General features: G+C 39.6%; 1 protein-coding gene across 1 annotated transcript in view; it reads left to right on the top strand.

Annotated features, from left to right (window-relative positions):
• Positions 1-19231, top strand: part of LOC126481445 (serine/threonine-protein kinase Genghis Khan) — a 382862-nt gene that overhangs the window by 17704 nt on the left and 345927 nt on the right. Inside the window, exon 2 of the mRNA XM_050105210.1 lies at positions 4803-5013. Within this exon, the coding sequence (XP_049961167.1) occupies positions 4953-5013 (61 nt within the window). The 5' untranslated portion in view covers positions 4803-4952. The remainder of the gene's footprint in view (positions 1-4802; positions 5014-19231) is intronic.

The following is a 19231-nucleotide window of genomic DNA, read 5'->3' as shown; positions in this document are numbered from 1 at the left end:
TATGGACTCAAATGAAATACTGTTTTTTACGTACAGAGCCACTCCACCACGCCGCAAGGAACTCCTTGAGAAACAGCCAGCTAATCTGTAGCCTGGTAAAGGAAGCCTCTGAATTATCAAATTATTTAAGTGGTGCTCTGATATACCAATAATTTCAGAGCTAACATCTATTAGCAGTTCACTAACTTTATCTTTAAGATTTAACTGTAAGATTGTTGTCATTGGGGTCTTCATACCAAGTGGGATATCACAGAGATTAGCATGATGCACTTGCATTGACGGGAGTCAAGGTTCAACTGGCCAACTTGTTTTAGACTTTATGTGGTTCCTCCAAACCAGTTAAGATGAATGATGGGATTGTTCCTTTGAAACATTATCGGCCTCCTTTTTCATTCTTACCCTGTTTTACCTTTTACTCTGCCTATAATAAGCTTTTTGCCAACAGGGTATTAAATGTGAATCCCCCTTTCTTCAAGATCTTTCTCCTTTTGTTGTTTTGGATATTATGCAGAAGCCATGTGCCATTCTGTTTGCTACATTAATTTTCCACGATGTGTATTCTGTCTTTTTTGTGCAAGCTGTAGCACAAATCATTACTTGCCGGAGCTGGCTCACATCTCTTTTTGAAAGTGTCCCCTCAGCAACTATGATATCCCATCCCTTGCAACACTACTTCCATTTCTTTGTTGCACCTCTGTCCTTTTACTGTTCTTTTACTCTTTGCCTTCTCATTGGCTGGTACTCTTGGTGCTGATTTTGCTTGGATCTGCATTGTGATTCTAGTCCCTTGTTTTCTTTGTGCTCATCACACAACAACTTATTTTATTCTTAACTTGTTGGGTTTGACTTGCTACACCTTTTCCAGATTTTACAAAAGTGTGGAACAAGCAGGGAAGGTCTTCCAAAGCGGTGTACATTCCACCTTTTGTGTCTTTCTCTCTTTGCACTATTCCTTTCTTGCAAAGCTAGTGCACCCAAACCCAACATATTAGCCATTCTGTTGGGGGGGGGGGGGGGAGGGGGGGGGGGGGTCTTCAAGTATTTGCATGGTGGTAGCCCCCTGGCCATGTAGGGATCACGCTGTTAGTGCCTGAACTGAAAACTCATGCAAGCCAAGGACTATCTGCCCATCATGGCTGGGGCACAGGGACTCCACCTCCCTTCTTCTGCTTGGGGACTTTAGCGCACACCACCTCCTGTGGGAGAGTACTGCTTGGTCTGATAGGAGCCTTCCAATTGACCAGCTTCTCAGCCACATTTCTACTGCAGAAGTGACAAATTGAAGACAACATCTTCTCAGGGTCTTTAACCATATTTGGCTCATCATGGCAAAATAGCATAGTTATTTCTATCCTTAAGTCAGGTAAGAACTCTTAACAGTTACTGGCCAGTTGCGTGACCAATGTCCTCAGTAAGCTGCTTGAAAGGATGGCTGTGTGCAGATTATGCTGGGTACTTGAATCACAGGGCCGTTTGTCTCCCATCAGTGTGATTGCTGGGAGGGATAATCCGTAACAGACCATTTGCTTAGGATGGAAGCAGTACTCTGACAGGCTTTTTCTAAATGAACCTTATCACAGTCTTTTTTTTTTACCTGTATAACTGCATGGCATCATAACATTTTACTGACCTTCCATGACTGGGACTTTTGAGGCCCTCCTGCTGATTTTGTTCATTAGTTTCTATTGAATTGGTTATTCTGGGTTAGAGTTGGCATTTCACTCAGTTCCCCACAGGCCCAAGAGAACAGAATCCCATAGGGTTCTGTGTTGAGTGTCATTCTCTTCCTCATGCCATCAATGTGCTAGTGACCTCTGTTTGTCACTGATCACCCCTATGTTGTATGTTGACAATTTTTGCATTTGATACAGCTCCAACTTGGTAGCCTCTGCTGAATGCCATCTCCAAGATGCCATCTGATGGGCCTCTGTGGAGGGTCTTTTCCATGGTTCCAGTTCTCTCCTACAAAAATCCAGGTTATGCATTTCTGCCATCATACCACAGTCCATCCTGATCTAGAACTCTACTTAGGTACCCAGCGCTGGATGTTGTAGCACAGTCCTGTTTCTTGGGCCTTCTTTTTGATAAAAAGCTTACTTGGCTGCCCCATATTTGTCATCTGGAGATTGTCTGCATGCAGAAGCGTAACACTCTCTGCTTCCTTGTCCACACTTCATGGAGTTGCATATTGTGCTACCCTTTTCAAGATTTACCAGGCTCTGGTTTCATCCCATCTGGACTATGTTTACCTTGTTTGTGGCTAGGTGGCTCCTTCAGCTTTGAAACTGCTAGACTCAGTCCACCAATGTGTGTGTGTGTGTGTGTGTGTGTGTGTGTGTGTGTGTGTGTGTGTGTGTGTGTGTGTCCACTGGTGCTGGGTTTTCTTCGCCAAGATCTCAATCTCCCCTCTATGGACTGTGCTCTCGGTGTTTTCTTGTGCACTTTCCCTTGGATGTTGCCTGGGCCATGGATTAGGACAAGTCTCTTCCAAGGTCCTAAAGCCTTCTTCACCCACATTACCTTTTGGCATCTGTTATGCCCATTTCTTCAAGAGTTCCAGGGAGCTACCATCACACCTACTCCTCTAAGACCATGGACTGGATATGATATGCTTTCACATCTACTCCCAGTATGGAATGCCATTCACTGTTGGGAACATGTAGCGTGTGTTTATGGCAGAGTTGACAGCTGCTAGCAGAGCTCTCCATTTTATTAAATAGGTCTCCCTTGACCATGTTTTAATATGTACAGACTCGATGAGCAGTCTGCAGGCTACTGACCGATGCTATTCTTGCCACCCTTTCGTCTCCACTGTTCATGACCTCCTTGCTGACCTTGGTTGTGCTGCCTGGTCAGTTGTCTTTCTCAGGCTTCCAAGTCATTTGGATATCCCAGTGAGTGAACTGACTGAACTTTTGACTAGGGGAGTGCTTAATCACATAACATTTGCTTTACCTCTGGATTTGCGGCCACACATGATATCTCTGTTCACACAGGAATGGAACGACGTCAGGTGGGCTACTGGCCCATCTTATAAACTCTGCACAATCAAGGAGACTGCTGTATCATGGTGCTCTTCCTTCCTCTTCTCCCGGAAGGAATCCACAGCCCAATGTTGTCTCCACATCAGCTATATCAGGTTATTCCATTGTTTTATTTTGTGTAAAGAACCACCCCAACATTGTGGTTGTGAAGCCTTACAGGCAGTGGCTCATACCTTGGTAGAATGCCCCTCCTCATGTCCCTCCATGCTGAGTATGGACTGCTGGATGTATTGCCTTTAATATTGGCAGATGATTCTCAGCTGATTGATCTGGTTCTGAATTTTCTTCGTGAAAGTGATTTTTATTGTCAGTTATAAGGTTTTGATCTACCTCCCTGGCAGGGCAGGGTGGATATGGATGGGGTACCTTCTACTGTATTCAAAGTCTGGGAGTTCCACAATGCTTCCTCCGTGACCTTTTATTGTGTTCTAATCTCTTTTGGGTTTGATTTGACTTCTTTCTGCTTATCCAGTTTTTAATTGTAGGGTGTCACTCTGTTGAATAATGGATGCTCTTGACGGGTGGGACAGCTGTGGGTGGGATGTTCCTCATTATGTAGCTCTGCTGGGGGGACACCCACCTCCGGACTTTCCTTCAGCTTGCTTTTTACTGTTGGCAGTACAGAAGATGACCATATGTTTTTAGCCTTCTTGCTTTTACTGTTATGAATCTCCTGACTAAATCAGAAAATTTTCTTGGCGGACATGCCTACTTCTGGATGGACATCCTTGGATTGAGGGACTTATAACTGTTGTTTGGTTCTGTATCAGCTATTTAATGGATGCGAATGTTTGCACTGACTGTTTGACAATTGTGTAATCAAACAGCGGTTGGTCATACCAACTATTGATGCGCAGTTTTATTCTGCTCTTATTCCTCCCCACCCTCAACCCCTATTTCAGTGTGGTGAATACACTACTGCCCCAGTATGCATGACAGTCATCTCTCTCTAGTGTTGCATTCTTGTCTTCTTTTCTTGCGCAAAACTAGTGTTGCTTGCTTTAAATTTTGCAGGCCTTATAACATAACATTTTCTCTTCCTGGTTTTTATGATTTATTTCTTGTGTGTAATGGGGAGAAGAGGGGGGGAGGCGATGCACACATATGCAGAAGATTTACATTGGGATATTACTGAAGTGGGGACAATGGTCATACAGTTGCTTTAGTTCCATTTCTGACTTAAAGATGATTTATAAAATTACAAATAGACAGACTGGCTGGCAAGACTTGCCTTCAGGGGGCAAAATTCCATGCAGCAAATACTCACATTTAAAATTGAAAATACTATTTGTGGCATTTGGAGATATTAGTTCTGTTTAGGAAGGTTAGAAGTGGGAGCAGAACAGACAGATCGACAGGATGAGAGGGGCTCATATGATGATTGTTTCATCCTCACAGCTGGTGGGTACCTCTCACTCTGAAGTCTGAGTGACCTTCCCCAACCTGACCCACTTTCCTTTCAATGAGGAAGGAACTAATGGCTCGTAAAGATACATTTTGTGTGTCCCATTGGCAGTACTAGAATTTTTCCTCCTGGAGGTAAGTAATTGCCACTGTCTACTTGTAATTTGATAGTTTTCTCAAGTGACTTTTCCTTTCAGTAGAATTATTGATAATTTAATGCAATAGTTCCATCACAGTGGTTTGAATATTGGAGCATTAGTTTTACCTTGCATACACCAGTCTGAGCTGTCAGTTATTTCTCTTTGGCATTTTGTCATAGTAGCATTTCTCATTCTAATTTATTTTTGATCATAGGTGCTGCCATTGGTGATATTTTTATAGGCTGTAAAAGATACCATGGATCCCATTCACAGAAGTGATACCCTCCGAGATGGCAGTCTTAGAATTCTCCATAGTTTCATAACATGTGTTAATCCACAATCTGTGATGCTGTAATGCCTCCCAATGTCTGAGGCAGTGGCAAAATTGGAGACACGGCAGGACTCCGGGAACTTGTGTTCTCAAGGTAAGTGTACAAGATTTTTCCCCACACTGTGTGTGTGTGTGTGTGTGTGTGTGTGTGTGTGTGTGCGCGCGCGCACGCGTATGTGTGCGTGCTTGTGTACACGTGTACATGTGTGTGCGTGCTTGTGCATGTGCCTGTGTGTGCACACTCATGCATGGGCATGTGCCCCAGTTTCCCAGTTTCATTCAGTCAATCATCCCTTGTAATAAATTGCAGCTTGAGAAATTGTGCATAAAGAAAAATGGAGCTTTTATTCTGAACATAGTGAGCAAAATTGTCAAACTTTCATGTGTTAAATATCTATTGACATCAAAATTATATTATTTACTTCTTTCATTACCTAACTCAACTTCTTCTTCGAAGAGGCAGGATGAGAAGCAAAACATTACTGTTTGCAAATGACAGAAGGCTTTTAAAGCATTTGGTTCATGTTTATCCAGTCAGCAGCAAGCCTTAGGAGAACATGATAGATATTTAATTTTTTTAAACCACTGGGTAAGACATTTACACAACTCGAACAACACTAATTAACACATCACTCCACTCTATTTTGGCTAGATGCAGCAACAGTGGTTTAGTGTGCCAAAATTAGAAAACGTCTCTGTAGCAGATATTTTATTAAAAATGATGCATTTCACTCGGTTACCGCATCTTTAGATTATCTGTAATTAGTAATAACAATCTTGTTACATAACAGTTTATTTGTGAACCTAACACTGATCAGTCGTATAGCTAAGCTTAAGGCAGGAAGTAAACAGTGGAGACAACATTATCATATTCAAAAGTCATTGATGTAATGACATTTAAGCAAAGGCTGCATTCATCAAATACAAACATAGGAAAGCCTGAAATGGGAAGTAAAACCTCTAAGTTAACAGTATAAAATTACAACATTAATAATAATTTAAATCTCCCTGTGCGCAGGACTAGGAACCATACAGAAATTTGCCAAAACATGACAGTATGCAGTGCTAAGACATACTAGTTATCACACTCATGAATCACAGTGTTATGCAAATACTGCTGTAGACTTCATATATGCTGAAGCGAGAGGGCCGCACAGTAGATTGATTTGATAACAAAACTTAGTGAAAGCACAGAGTGGTAGTGCTGAGAGTATAAAGAGATTGAAATAAAATAAATGCTAAACAGAGCCATTTGAAATGATGGAATAGAATAAAATACTGTTATAAATTAGAAGAAGACAAACTAGTGGTGATGTAGAAAACCACGATTTCAATGAACTGCCAGCTATTAAGATGGACCAAAATGTATGCCTAAATGAATAGGGAATCAGGAAGGGACGGGGGAGGTGGGGGGTGGGGCTGTGAGAGGGGAAAGGATAAGAAATGGTAAACGTATCGAGGGAATGGGGGAGGGGGATGGGAGGATAAAGTTACAAAAATACAAAGGCTTCAAAAATATTGGGGCAATGGGAAAACTGAACGTGAAGCCATGGTGACGGGAGGCAAAGGCAGAAAACATTAGGAGCAGATCAAACATTTGTGAAGAAGAAGAGAGCAAACTACCTATTTTGACAAAGCTGACATCATGGTATCATAGAAAATTTGGTTTTTAGTGACCAATTGATCATTAAGTCTTAAATTTTCCAACCGCTTGAGAAATTAGGTTACCTTGAATTGTTCCAAAACAGTTAATTTTTACCCTTTAGGTACTACACACAGGATCTGGAGAGACTCAAGTGTTGGTTCACAATGGCCACTAGCTGTAAGAAGTTTTGTGAAAAAAGATTATTCTTTACAGTGCCATTTTTAGTGAGAAGGTGCTCCTAAAACCGCAGCTAGATTACAGATGGCCGCTGTTTTGGAGGGAGAGTACTCCTACCACTGTGGTGAAGTGGGATATGAAGGGATTTGAGCATCAGTTCACAATGGCCACTAGCTCTAAGAAGTTTGGCTAAAGAGTTATTTTTGACAACACTGTTTTTAGTGAGAAGGTGCTCCCAAAACCATATTTTAACCTTCTAACAAAGCTAGCTCTTTTATGAACACACACACTTTGAATTACACTCATGAACAGTTAAATTATGGGTGGCCACTGTGTTGGAGGCAAAGTACTCCTGCCACCATGGTGAATGGAATAGATCAGCATGTCGTGATTAGGATGCCGTCAGACCTTGTACTGGCCATTGGCATGGAAGTTGAGTGGGTGATGGTTAAGACACACAATGTCAGTGCATTTGGTTGTGTCCATATAATGGGGGGCAAGACACATGGAACATCAAAGTTGTGCAGGCACTGGAACTTACAAATTATACCATGTCAGGGAAACTCACTACTGCCAGAACATTATAAAAAGGGTAGTTGCTACTACTCATATAGCGGAGATGCTGAATTGCAGATAGGCGCAACGAAAGGACTGTCACAAAATAAGCTTTCAGCCAAAAATTCCTTTGTCAAAAATAGATTCTCTCTCTCTCTCTCTCTCTCTCTCTCTCTCTCTCTCTCTCTCTCTCTCTCTCTCTCACACACGCACACACACACACACACACACACACACACACACACACACACACACACACACACACACCGCGCGCGTGCGTGCCCCGTCACACACACATGACCACAGTCTCTGGCAGCTGAAGCCAGATTATGAGCAGCAGCAGCAGCAGCCAGCTGGAGCACCAGTGCATGATGGGAAAGGCAACTGGGTGGAAAGGAGGTGGCTGGGGCAGGGAGGGGGAGAGAGAGCAGGGTAGGGCTGGGGATGTTGAAGTCCTGCAGGGGAGCATGCAGATATGAGGTGTAGAGAGTGTAGGGCAGCTAGGTGCAATTGGGAGGTTAGATGGTGAGGGGGGTGGGACATGATGGGTACTGAGAAAGGAGAGAAGTAAAAAGAGTGGGTGCATTGGTGGAATAGAGTGGCTGTGTAATACTGGAATGGGAACAGGGAAGGAGCTAAATAGCTGAGGCCAATGACTAACGAAGATTGAGGCCAGGAGGGTTACGGGAATGTAAGATATATTGCAGGGATATCCTACATTCTCGTAATCCTCCTGGCCTCAACCGTCATTAGTCATTGTCCTCATCCATCTAGCCCCTTCCCTGTTCCCATACCAGCATTAAACAGCCCACTATTCCACCAATGCACCCATTCTTTTTACTTCTCTCCTTTTCCGGTACCCCCCGCCTCTATCCCCCCCGCCCTCTTGTCTAAACTCCTGACTGCACCTAGCTGCCCTAACCTCTCTACACTGCCATGTGACACTTTGCAACTGAAAGTGTGTGGAATAATTGACACCATAATTATGAGAAGGCTTTTTAGAAGATGATGTAGCATTAACTGACCTGTAATTATGTCTTTGAAGCCTACTGATCTGTCTTCTGTTATCATCCTTCTGCTATTGATGGACTTGATGAGTATTTGTTAAATAAAGTACACATCACTGCAGCAATGGAGTTTCGATCTCTTCATATTTATTAACACCCAATGTGCTCTTTTTATGATAAGCTTTGAGACATACACGGGCCCCAATATTTGGTACAGATCAGTGGGCTACCCCAGTTAACAAATAGTACCAAGTTCACTTGTCCCAGAGTAACATATAACTTTCCATACATCTGACATAGGAACAATCCTGTATGAATAGAGGACACGAAGTAACTGAACGATTCATGATGAACCATAGATTGTGTAAGAGTTCACAGCTAGGTCCTGGAGATTTATACATTCAGACTGTTGGGGACCGAAGGACGAAGACTTCGTGTGTAACACCTATTTAGAACTATACATCTTACAGGAATAACAAAATGGTAAAATACAAGCTTACTGCATGTTAGATAGTAATATTAAAAAAGAAAATTAAAAATTAAGTGATTTTCTTTAACTAATTGTTGTATATTAGAAAATAGCAAAATTATTAATACTATTTTATGGAAGAGCTGTCCATTGTGAAAGAGGGTTCCCAAAGCTAAAAGATTTGAGGAAGTGATGTTTACTAATTGCAATAATTATGAGAATAACAACAATGGAAATTCCAGGATTAAAATTACAAGACTAATTAGTTATTTTAGTGATAATATACATTTTTGGAAACAGAAAAATCAAGTCTACAGAACTTTGTACTGAATTTTGGAATTAATTACATTTTAGGACTGAAACATTCTATAACATGAAAATATTGAATACAAATAACTTTTGAAATGTAGAGTTTTTGGGAAAAGTAAAACATTTTTGAAAAGAGAAGAATGAGGGCTTTTAAATGAACTATAACAATCAAGAAACAAATGATGAATATTTTGCATTCACACGGTTTGCATGTATAGCAAATCAGAAATAATACTTTAAATAAAATGATTCCAAATGAAGTAACTGTACTATTGTTATCAGTAATTGGAAAATTACACAGTGGATAGTGAAAGTTTACGAAATGTTGCTTGAATAGGAAATTGGATATTTCATGCAATTATTGTATATGTTTTATTAACAAAACAGATTAGAAATTGCAAAATACTGGATTTCTTTTTCCAAAACTGTTTTACAGAGGAAGATTGCACTGTAGTTCCTCCTTTAAATAGTCACATGAATGACAAAAATGACAGATATCGAAATAAGTGACCATGGGGTAGAAAAGCAACTGAAATTGCTAAGCGAGGAAAGGACACTGGACCTGACAGGGTACCAATTCGATTCTACTGCACAGAGTATGCGAAAAGACTTGCCCCTCTTCTAGTAGCAGTGTACCACAGGTCTCTAGAGGAGTGAAGTGTTCCTAATGATTGGGAAAAAAAGCACATGCCATTCCTGTCTTCAAGGAGGGTTAGCAAACAGATGCACTGAACTGTAGGCTTACATCTCCGGCATCAGTCTGTTGTAGAATTTTGGATTATGTTTTACGCTCACATATTATAACATTTATGGAGACTGAAAATCACCTCTGGAGGAATCAACATAGGTTCCTAAAACAATGATCATGTGAAGCCTAGCTCACAGTATTTGTCCAGGAGCCCCAGGAATAAGTAGGTATAGGTGCCCAGGTTGATGCTGTGTTCCTTGACTTCCAGAAGGCATTCATTACAGTTCCGCACTGCCATCTAATGAACAAAATACAAGAATACAGAATATAAGGCCAACTGTGTGATTGGATTAAAGTGTTTCAAGCATACAGAACACAGAATGCCCTTCTGAAGGGAGAGTATTCTTCAGATGCTAAAGCAGTTTTGGACATGCCCTAAGATAGTGTTACAGGACCATTACTTTTCATAGTATATGTAAATGACCTAGTAGATCACGTTGGAATATCCATAGGATTTTTGCGGATGTTGCTGTTGTAGACAGAGAAGTTTCTGTGCAAGAGAATTGTTGAAAAATGCAGAAGACTTACAAAGGACTGACACTCAGTGCAAGGAGTGGAAGTGGACTCTCAATGTAAACAAAAGTAGTGTATTGTGTCATTCCATGCCAAAGGGACCAGTATTAAAAAGTGTCCCCACTTGACCATCTCCAAATCTAATGAAATTTTGTGTGAAGGGTCTATAAGGTGTTTGATGGTTATATATCAAATTTCAGTCCAGTATCTTCAGTGGTTGAATTTTAGGAGCTTTTAAAGAGGGGTTACTCACTTTCGCATCATGTACGAAGGTGCAAATGTGCCAAATTTGCTAGGCTTTTTTAAAAGTTCTGGCAAACACTTGGTCGTTTGCTTTAATATACATAGACAACTTTTTGTGCTGAATGAATGACACCATGCCCACACCTAAATATAGATACAGTTCTCTAAAGTAGCTAAAAAATTCATCACGCTATTCTGAGAGCTAAGATTTAACCGACTACTGCTGGTTTTCAAATTAACCAATCACACAAAACTTCAGGGGATTATTCCTACCTATGATGTCTATATATGCTGAAATATATACAAAAATTAATACAGTTTGAACTTGTAAATCAAAATATGGGTAATTGTAGTGTAACTTAAAGGTATAAGATTTGCCTGTGGTTTAGGTAATGTAACTGTGCTAATAGTTTTTTGCGGTATAGAATATAAAATGCTTACAAAATGCTCTTAAGATTATAAAATCTAGATCATAATGGAATGCTATGATGCATTGTTGTTGTTGTTGTTGTTGTTGTGGTCTTCAGTCCTGGGACTGGTTTGATGCAGCTCTCCATGCTACTCTATCCTGTGCAAGCTTTTTCATCTCTCAGTACCTACTGCAACCTACATCCTTCTGAATCTGCTTAGTGTATTCGTCTCTTGGTCTCCCTCTATGATTTTTACCCTCCACGCTGCCCTCCAATACTAAATTGGTGATCCCTTGATGCCTCAGAACATGTCCTGCCAACCGATCCCTTCTTCTGGCCAAGTTGTGCCACAAACTTCTCTTCTCCCCAATCCTATTCAATACTTCCTCATTAGTTATGTGATCTACCCATCTAATCTTCAGCATTCTTCTGTAGCACCACATTTCGAAAGCTTCTATTCTCTTCTTGTCCAAACTATTTATCGTCCATGTTTCACTTCCATACATGGCTACACTCCATACAAATACTTTCAGAAATGACTTCCTGACACTTAAATCTATATTCGATGTTAACAAATTTCTCTTCTTCAGAAACACTTTCCTTGCCATTGCCAGTCTACATTTTATATCCTTTCTACTTCGACCGTCATCAGTTGTTTTGCTCCCCAAATAGCAAAACTCCTTTACTACTTTAAGTGTCTCATTTCCTAATCTAATTCCCTCAGCATCACCCGACTTAATTAGACTACATTCCATTATCCTTGTTTTGCTTTTGTTGATGTTCATCTTATATCCTCCTTTCAAGACACTGTCCATTCCATTCAACTGCTCTTCCAAGTCCTTTGCTGTATCTGACAGAATTACAATGTCATCGGCGAACCTCAAAGTTTTTATTTCTTCTCCATGAATTTTAATACCTACTCTGAATTTTTCTTTTGTTTCCTTTACTGCTTGCTCAATATACAGATTGAACAACATCGGGGAGAGGCTACAACCCTGTCTTACTCCCTTCCCAACCACTGCTTCCCTTTCATGTCCCTCGACTCTTATAACTGCCATCTGGTTTCTGTGCAAATTGTAAATAGCCTTTCGCTCCCTATATTTTACCCCTGCCACCTTTAGAATTTGAAAGAGAGTATTCCAGTCAACATTGTCAAAAGCTTTCTCTAAGTCTACAAATGCTAGAAACGTAGGTTTGCCTTTCCTTAATCTTTCTTCAAAGATAAGTCATAAGGTCAGTATTGCCTCACATGTTCCAGTGTTTCTACGGAATCCAAACTGATCTTCCCCGAGGTTGGCTTCTATTAGTTTTTCCATTCGGCTGTAAAGAATTCGTGTTAGTATTTTGCAGCTGTGACTTATTAAACTGATAGTTCGGTAATTTTCACATCTGTCAACACCTGCTTTCTTTGGGATTGGAATTATTATATTCTTCTTGAAGTCTGAGGGTATTTCGCCTGTTTCATACATCTTGCTCACCAGATGGTAGAGTTTTGTCAGGACTGGTTCTCCCAAGGCCGTCAGTAGTTCCAATGGAATGTTGTCTACTCCGGGGGCCTTGTTTCGACTCAGGTCTTTCAGTGCTCTGTCAAACTCTTCACGCAGTATCATATCTCCCATTTCATCTTCATCTACATCCTCTTCCATTTCCATAATATTGTCCTCAAGTACATTGCCCTTGTATAGACCCTCTATATACTCCTTCCACCTTTCTGCTTTCCCTTCTTTGCTTAGAACTGGGTTTCCATCTGAGCTCTTGATATTCATACAAGTCATTCTCTTATCTCCAAAGGTCTCTTTAATTTTCCTGTAGGCAGTATCTATCTTACCCCTAGTGAGATAGGCCTCTACATCCTTACATTTGTCCTCTAGCCATCCCTGCATAGCCATTTTGCACTTCCTGTCGATTTCATTTTTGAGACGTTTGTATTCCTTTTTGCCTGCTTCATTTACTGCATTTTTATATTTTCTCCTTTCATCAATTAAATTCAATATTTCTTCTGTTACCCAAGGATTTCTACTAGCCCTCGTCTTTTTACCTACTTGATCCTCTGCTGCCTTCGCTACTTCATCCCTCAAACCTACTCATTCTTCTTCTACTGTATTTCTTTCCCCCATTCCTGTCAATTGTTCCCTTATGCTCTCCCTGAAACTCTGTACAACCTCTGGTTCTTTCAGTTTATCCAGGTCCCATCTCCTTAAATTCCCACCTTTTTGCAGTTTCTTCAGTTTTAATCTACAGGTCATAACCAATAGATTGTGGTCAGAGTCCACATCTGCACCTGGAAATGTCTTACAATTTAAAACCTGGTTCCTAAATCTCTGTCTTACCATTATATAATCTATCTGATACCTTTTAGTATCTCCAGGGTTCTTCCATGTATACAACCTTCTTTCATGATTCTTAAACCAAGTGTTAGGTATGATTATGTTGTGCTCTGTGCAAAATTCTACCAGACGGCTTCCTCTTTCATTTCTTTCCCCCAATCCATATTCACCTACTATGTTTCCTTCTCTCCCTTTTCCTACACTCGAATTCCAGTCACCCATGACTATTAAATTTTCGTCTCCCTTCACAATCTGAATAATTTCTTTTATTTCATCATACATTTCTTCAATTTCTTCGTCATCTGCAGAGCTAGTTGGCATATAAACTTGTACTACTGTAGTAGGTGTGGGCTTCGTATCTATCTTGGCCACAATAATGCGTTCACTATGCTGTTTGTAGTAGCTTACCCGCATTCCTATTTTCCTATTCATTATTAAACCTACTCCTGCATTACCCCTATTTGATTTTGTGCTTATAACCCTGTAGTCACCTGACCAGAAGTTTTGTTCCTCCTGCCACCGAACTTCACTAATTCCCACTATATCTAACTTCAACCTATCCATTTCCCTTTTTAAATTTTCTAACCTACCTACCCGATTAAGGGATCTGACATTCCATGCTCCGCTCCGTAGAACGCCAGTTTTCTTTCTCCTGATGATGCATTAGAATGTTTTAACCCTACAATGCATGGTGGTTCATGTATGCATTGTCACTCAGTTTTCATCAGCATTATAAAGCAGCAATAGAAGGCTCCACCCTCGCACAGTTATACATTACTGAATCACCAGTTTCATCTGTTGCTCTCGTTATTGGCAATTTTCCCAGTGACAGTCTTCTGTGAGGTGTTATCTTTGATATTGAGATTGTACAATCTTAGTGTTGAGAACTGAGTGTTGGAATAACCAATAATCATTGTTGTATAGTAGAAGGTAAGCACTAAAATAGCATATTTTGATAACCTAATTTGCATATTTTATGTACAAACAAGACTGAATCAGTTACAAGTAAATTACAACTACTGTGAGATTTTAAGTGAATGTTTCATATGCATCATCATGTATAACAGCATCTTACAACCAGAATATTCATGAGCTTTCAAAATTGATTTTTATAGGTTAATAAACTATTCTATAAAATGAACCAAGAGACTCTTGAACCTTGCTACTTTGGTGGATCAGATGGAGCTGATTGTCATAAGTAATCACCATTCTATTATGCAAAAGTCAACTACAACCACTTAACAAAATGTCACCAAAGGACAAGCAGCTACTGTGATGTAGGTCTGGGTTGATTTTGCTGAAGATGCTCAAATTTGTTCACACCATAATGCCTTTTGATGACAAAATTTCAGTTCCTGCTGAAGACATGCTGTGGCCCATTTGGTAAAGAAAAACACGTAACCAAGGAGGCTTTAACACCAGTAACCATTGCAATGTCTGGTAGGTTGAAGTTACTGATTAATGAAGCTTTTAAAACAGGTCAGAAAATTTGTACCAGATATAGGCATGAAATGGCCCAAAAAGAATTGCCCCATCAGGATAAGCAAGAATCACCATATCCTGAAGACATGGCTATTGTTGATGCTTGCTTTACTGCCACCATTAAAGCTTCAATGGATCAGCAAAAGGGATCATTGGGATCTGAAAGCCCAAGGCAGCATTACTAAGGTAATTGTTGCTGGTGTGAGCCAAGTAGATATTGCTCAAACACAAACAGAAGAGTGCCAAAAATATAAAAAAAATCGACATCTCAATTAAAGAATTTAAAATTAAGCTTCACACTTCAAGCAAATGCAGAAAGTTCAAATTTTGACTGTGGCCCCAAATAGCTGGACTATTGAAAAATGACCGAGCGAGCATTCGGGAGGATGACGGTTCAATCCCGCGTCCGGCCATCCTGATTTAGGTTTTCCGTGATTTCCCTAAATCGCTCCAGGGAAATGCCGGGATGGTTCCTTTCAAAGGGCACGGCTGACTTCCTTCCCCGTCCTTCCCTAATCTGATGAGACCGATGACCTCGCTGTTTGGTCTCCTTCCCCAAAACCAACCAACCAACCAACTATTGAAAAAACAGCTAAAGAATTTGCTGTTTCAACTACAATGGTGAAGAAGGCTAGGAAACTAAAGATGAAAGATGGGATTTTGGCAACACCTGAAAACTGAAAAGGGATAAAGCTCAGTGATGAAGTAAACAAAATGTCCTCACTTTTTTGAAGATTTTTCTCATTTATGCCCAGGCACAAAGGATTGTGTTCCAGTAAGAATAAATGGGGAAAAGATTCACAAACAGAAACACCTGCTCCTCTTTAACCTGAAAGAAATGTTCATTGCTTATTGCAAATAATATGGAAATGAAATGAGCTTCTCAAAATTTTTTGGGCTCAGGTCAAAATGGTGTACTACAATTGGTGTGTGTGGATCACATTAAGTGTGTGTATGTGCAAGTCATCAAAATGCCAAATTAATGGTGGTTTCAACAACATCCATCCAAAATGATTAGATGGACTTGATGAAAAAAACTGTATGCAGTTTGGAATAAAAAGATTGTATACTGCAACACTGTGAGCAGTGTCCAGAAAAAATGCAGCCAGAGGCTTTTCTTGAAGATACATTTAAAGACTATGACCACTGATGAAACAGTGAAATAAAAACAATTGATCCATACTGATAGAAACACATTGGAGAATTGTCAGAGAACTGTTGAAGATTTCATGCATTTCGTAAATTACTAGTGTAAGAAGCCGTCCCTTTGTTTATACCTTAAGCAGCTAAAAGAAAATCTTGCAGAGAATGAATTAATTATATTGATGGATTTTGCTGAGAATTATTCATTTGTTGTTCAAGGTGCTGTGCAAGGATTTTATTGGGAGAATAGTCAGGCCATATTACGTATATTTGCTGTCTATTTTGGTGGCAGAGAATGTCAAAAACATTAGCATTTGTGTGATCAGTGACGGTCTCTGACAGAATACCATTGCTGTCCATGCCTGTCAAATAAATTTAATAGCACATTTTAAAGACAAAGATTGAAGACATTAAGAACATTTTTTACTTTGGTCATGGTTCAGCTGCTCAGTATAAGAATCTCAAAAATTTCAACAATGTATGTCTGCACGAAAGTAATTTTAGCATCACTTGCTGAATGGAATTTTTTTTTGAACAAACCGCAATAAATTGCCTTGTGATGGCATTGGGGAAAAGCAAAAAGACTAATAGCCCATGCTAGTCTGCAGAGACCCCTAGATAACCAGATATTTACTCCATACGATTTGTCATAATTCTGTGATGATAGAATTCCAGGCATTAAGTTTTTTAAGTACCAAAAGAAGAAACTGAAAACATTCAGCCTTATCAAGACATAAGGTTTGCCAGCAGACATACAATTTCTGGATTAAGAGAAAAATCATCAGTTTAAGCCAATAAATTGTAATCAGCTCATAGTAAACAAGAGTTTCCAGTGATGCTATAACATTCACAGTTAATGCCTTCGAAGCACATGAAGAAATTCCAGCAATCACAATTGCAAGTTTATAACCAGGACAATATGTCACGTGGGAGTATGACAATTTTTGGTGGGTTTCACATGAACAAGATGTCCTCATTAGCTTTATGCACCTACATGGTTCTGCTCGTTCCTTCTACTGGCCAACTGCTAAAGACACCTGCTGGATTCCTGAGCAACATATTTTCATGACTTCAGAAGTACTATCAACATCATCACCATTATCATCAGGAATACACTAAGTTATCCACAATCTGTTCTGACTTTTTATATTTTTGTTTTCCAAATTTGCTGTGTTGTGTATTGTACTTGTTTTTATGGTATGTGTTAAGTTAATGTTTGAAACTGATTTGTATACTTGAATAAAATAAATTAATTTGGAACTTAACGAGGAAAATATTTCACTTTTCAATCTTCTGGAAGTGCTAAAATAATAACTTTTGAAATGTATTCTTACCCATCAAAATGCGAGATACAGAAATTAAACATATAGCTTTGGAAGCTTAAAGTGTGCTCTTTTCAGCTATGGCAAGAAAAAAGGATTGAACAAGACACAGTTGCTCCCCAAAAATACCCTAAAATTTGCACACAGAAAATTTAGGCTAACTTTTCAGATGCATATCTTTTCATTTAGGCATCCATTGTTAATTAAATTTTGATCCATGTATAGATATCATAGATAGAATAACCCTCTAAAGTTTTGGTGTGGTTGGTTCATATGAAAAGTAGCAGTGGTTGGTCAAACCTTGGCTCTCAGAATATCACAATGAATTTTGTAACCACTTTAGAGGCTTGTATCTATATTGACGTATGGCTAAAACCCTAATTTTTGCCATGGTGTGATTCAGCATAAAAAGTTCTCTATGTGTATTAAATCAAACAACAAAAGCTTTGCTAGAACTTTTAAAAAAGCCTAGCAAACTTGGCACATTTTCATTTTTGTATGTGATGCAAAGGTGAGTAGACTCTCTTAACAAGCCCTTAAAAATTCAACCACTGAAGGTACTGAAGTGAAATAAGATGTGTAACCATCAAAGACCATATACAACCATCACACCTAATTTGATTACATTTGGAGATGATAGAGCCAGGACCCCTGGTCTCCTTGACATGGAATGACCCTATTGCAAATACATAGACAGACATGCCCTTTGTTGTATAATTACATAGTTGCAGAACAATCACTGGAAGCATTTATTTCCATAAAATGTCTATGAGTATGTGTATGAAGTGATTTAAAATGGAACAAAGACACACAACTAATTGTAGATAAGGCAGATGTCAGACTGAGATTCTTCAGAAGGATCCTCAGAAGCCGGCCGGAGTGGCCGAGCGGTTCTAGGCGCTACAGTCTGGAATCGCGCAACCGCTACGGTTGCAGGTTCGAATCCTGCCTCGGGCATGGATGTGTGTGATGTCCTTCGGTTAGTTAGGTTTAAGTAGTTCTAAGTTCTAGGGGACTGATGACCAGAGCAGTTAAGTCCCACAGTTCTCAGAGCCAATTCTCAGAAAATGTAGGCCACCCAGGAAGGAGGTAGCTTACAAAGCCTTCATTCCACCAGTACTTGAGTATGGGATCAATATTAGATAATATTGTTAGAGGAAATGGAGAAGATCGAAAGATGAGCAGTGTGTTTTGTTACAGATTCATTTCGTAAGCACGAAAGTGTCACAGAGATACTCGGCCAAGTCCTGTGGCAGACATTTCAAGTGAGGCATTCTGCATTGCAGTGTGGTCTGTTGTTAAAGTTCCGGGAGTGTATGTTCCTAGAGGAGTCCAGCAGTCTATTGCTTTCTCCTACATATATCTCACAAAAAAAGACCATAAAGATAAAATTAGACAGATTCGAGCTCACATGGAGAAGTAGATTTAGAAGTAAAATAAACAATGGAAAATCAAGGTTGAAATAATGATAATATTATGAAAAGGGTAGATTGCTGCTCGCCATGTAGCGTAGATGTTGAGTCGCAGACAGGCACAACAGAAATACTGCTAAATGAGTAATCTTTTGGCCAGAACTTGTACTTGTTTTTTTCTTCATTCTCATCTTTTTATAATTTGGAATCTTTGTCAGTGTGACTTCAATTATTTTTATTGTTGTCTTATGTTACAAGATGTACAGTTTTTTGATGATAATCAGCATACAAACATACAAGCCAAGAATTTTTCTTCCACCATAATAATGCAGATAAATATTTAAATGAAAGAATATTTTATAAATAAAGCAAAATTCAACCATGCTACGTAATACCGTATTGGACTGATAAGTATTATAAATTTCTATGAAAGAATGTAACACCTTTGCTGCACCTTCAAGGTTGGTAAACCTATTTATTCCAGGGATTTTATAAAGAATTTCAACACTGCACCATACATTTTGTTATTGATAACTGCCTGAGCTGGTCA

The sequence above is a fragment of the Schistocerca serialis genome, chromosome 5 (genome assembly GCF_023864345.2).
Source record: "Schistocerca serialis cubense isolate TAMUIC-IGC-003099 chromosome 5, iqSchSeri2.2, whole genome shotgun sequence".
Classification (NCBI taxonomy): Eukaryota; Metazoa; Arthropoda; class Insecta; order Orthoptera; family Acrididae; genus Schistocerca; species Schistocerca serialis.
The sequence above is the reverse complement of the archived record's forward strand: the minus strand, read 5'-3'. Positions and strand labels throughout refer to the sequence as shown.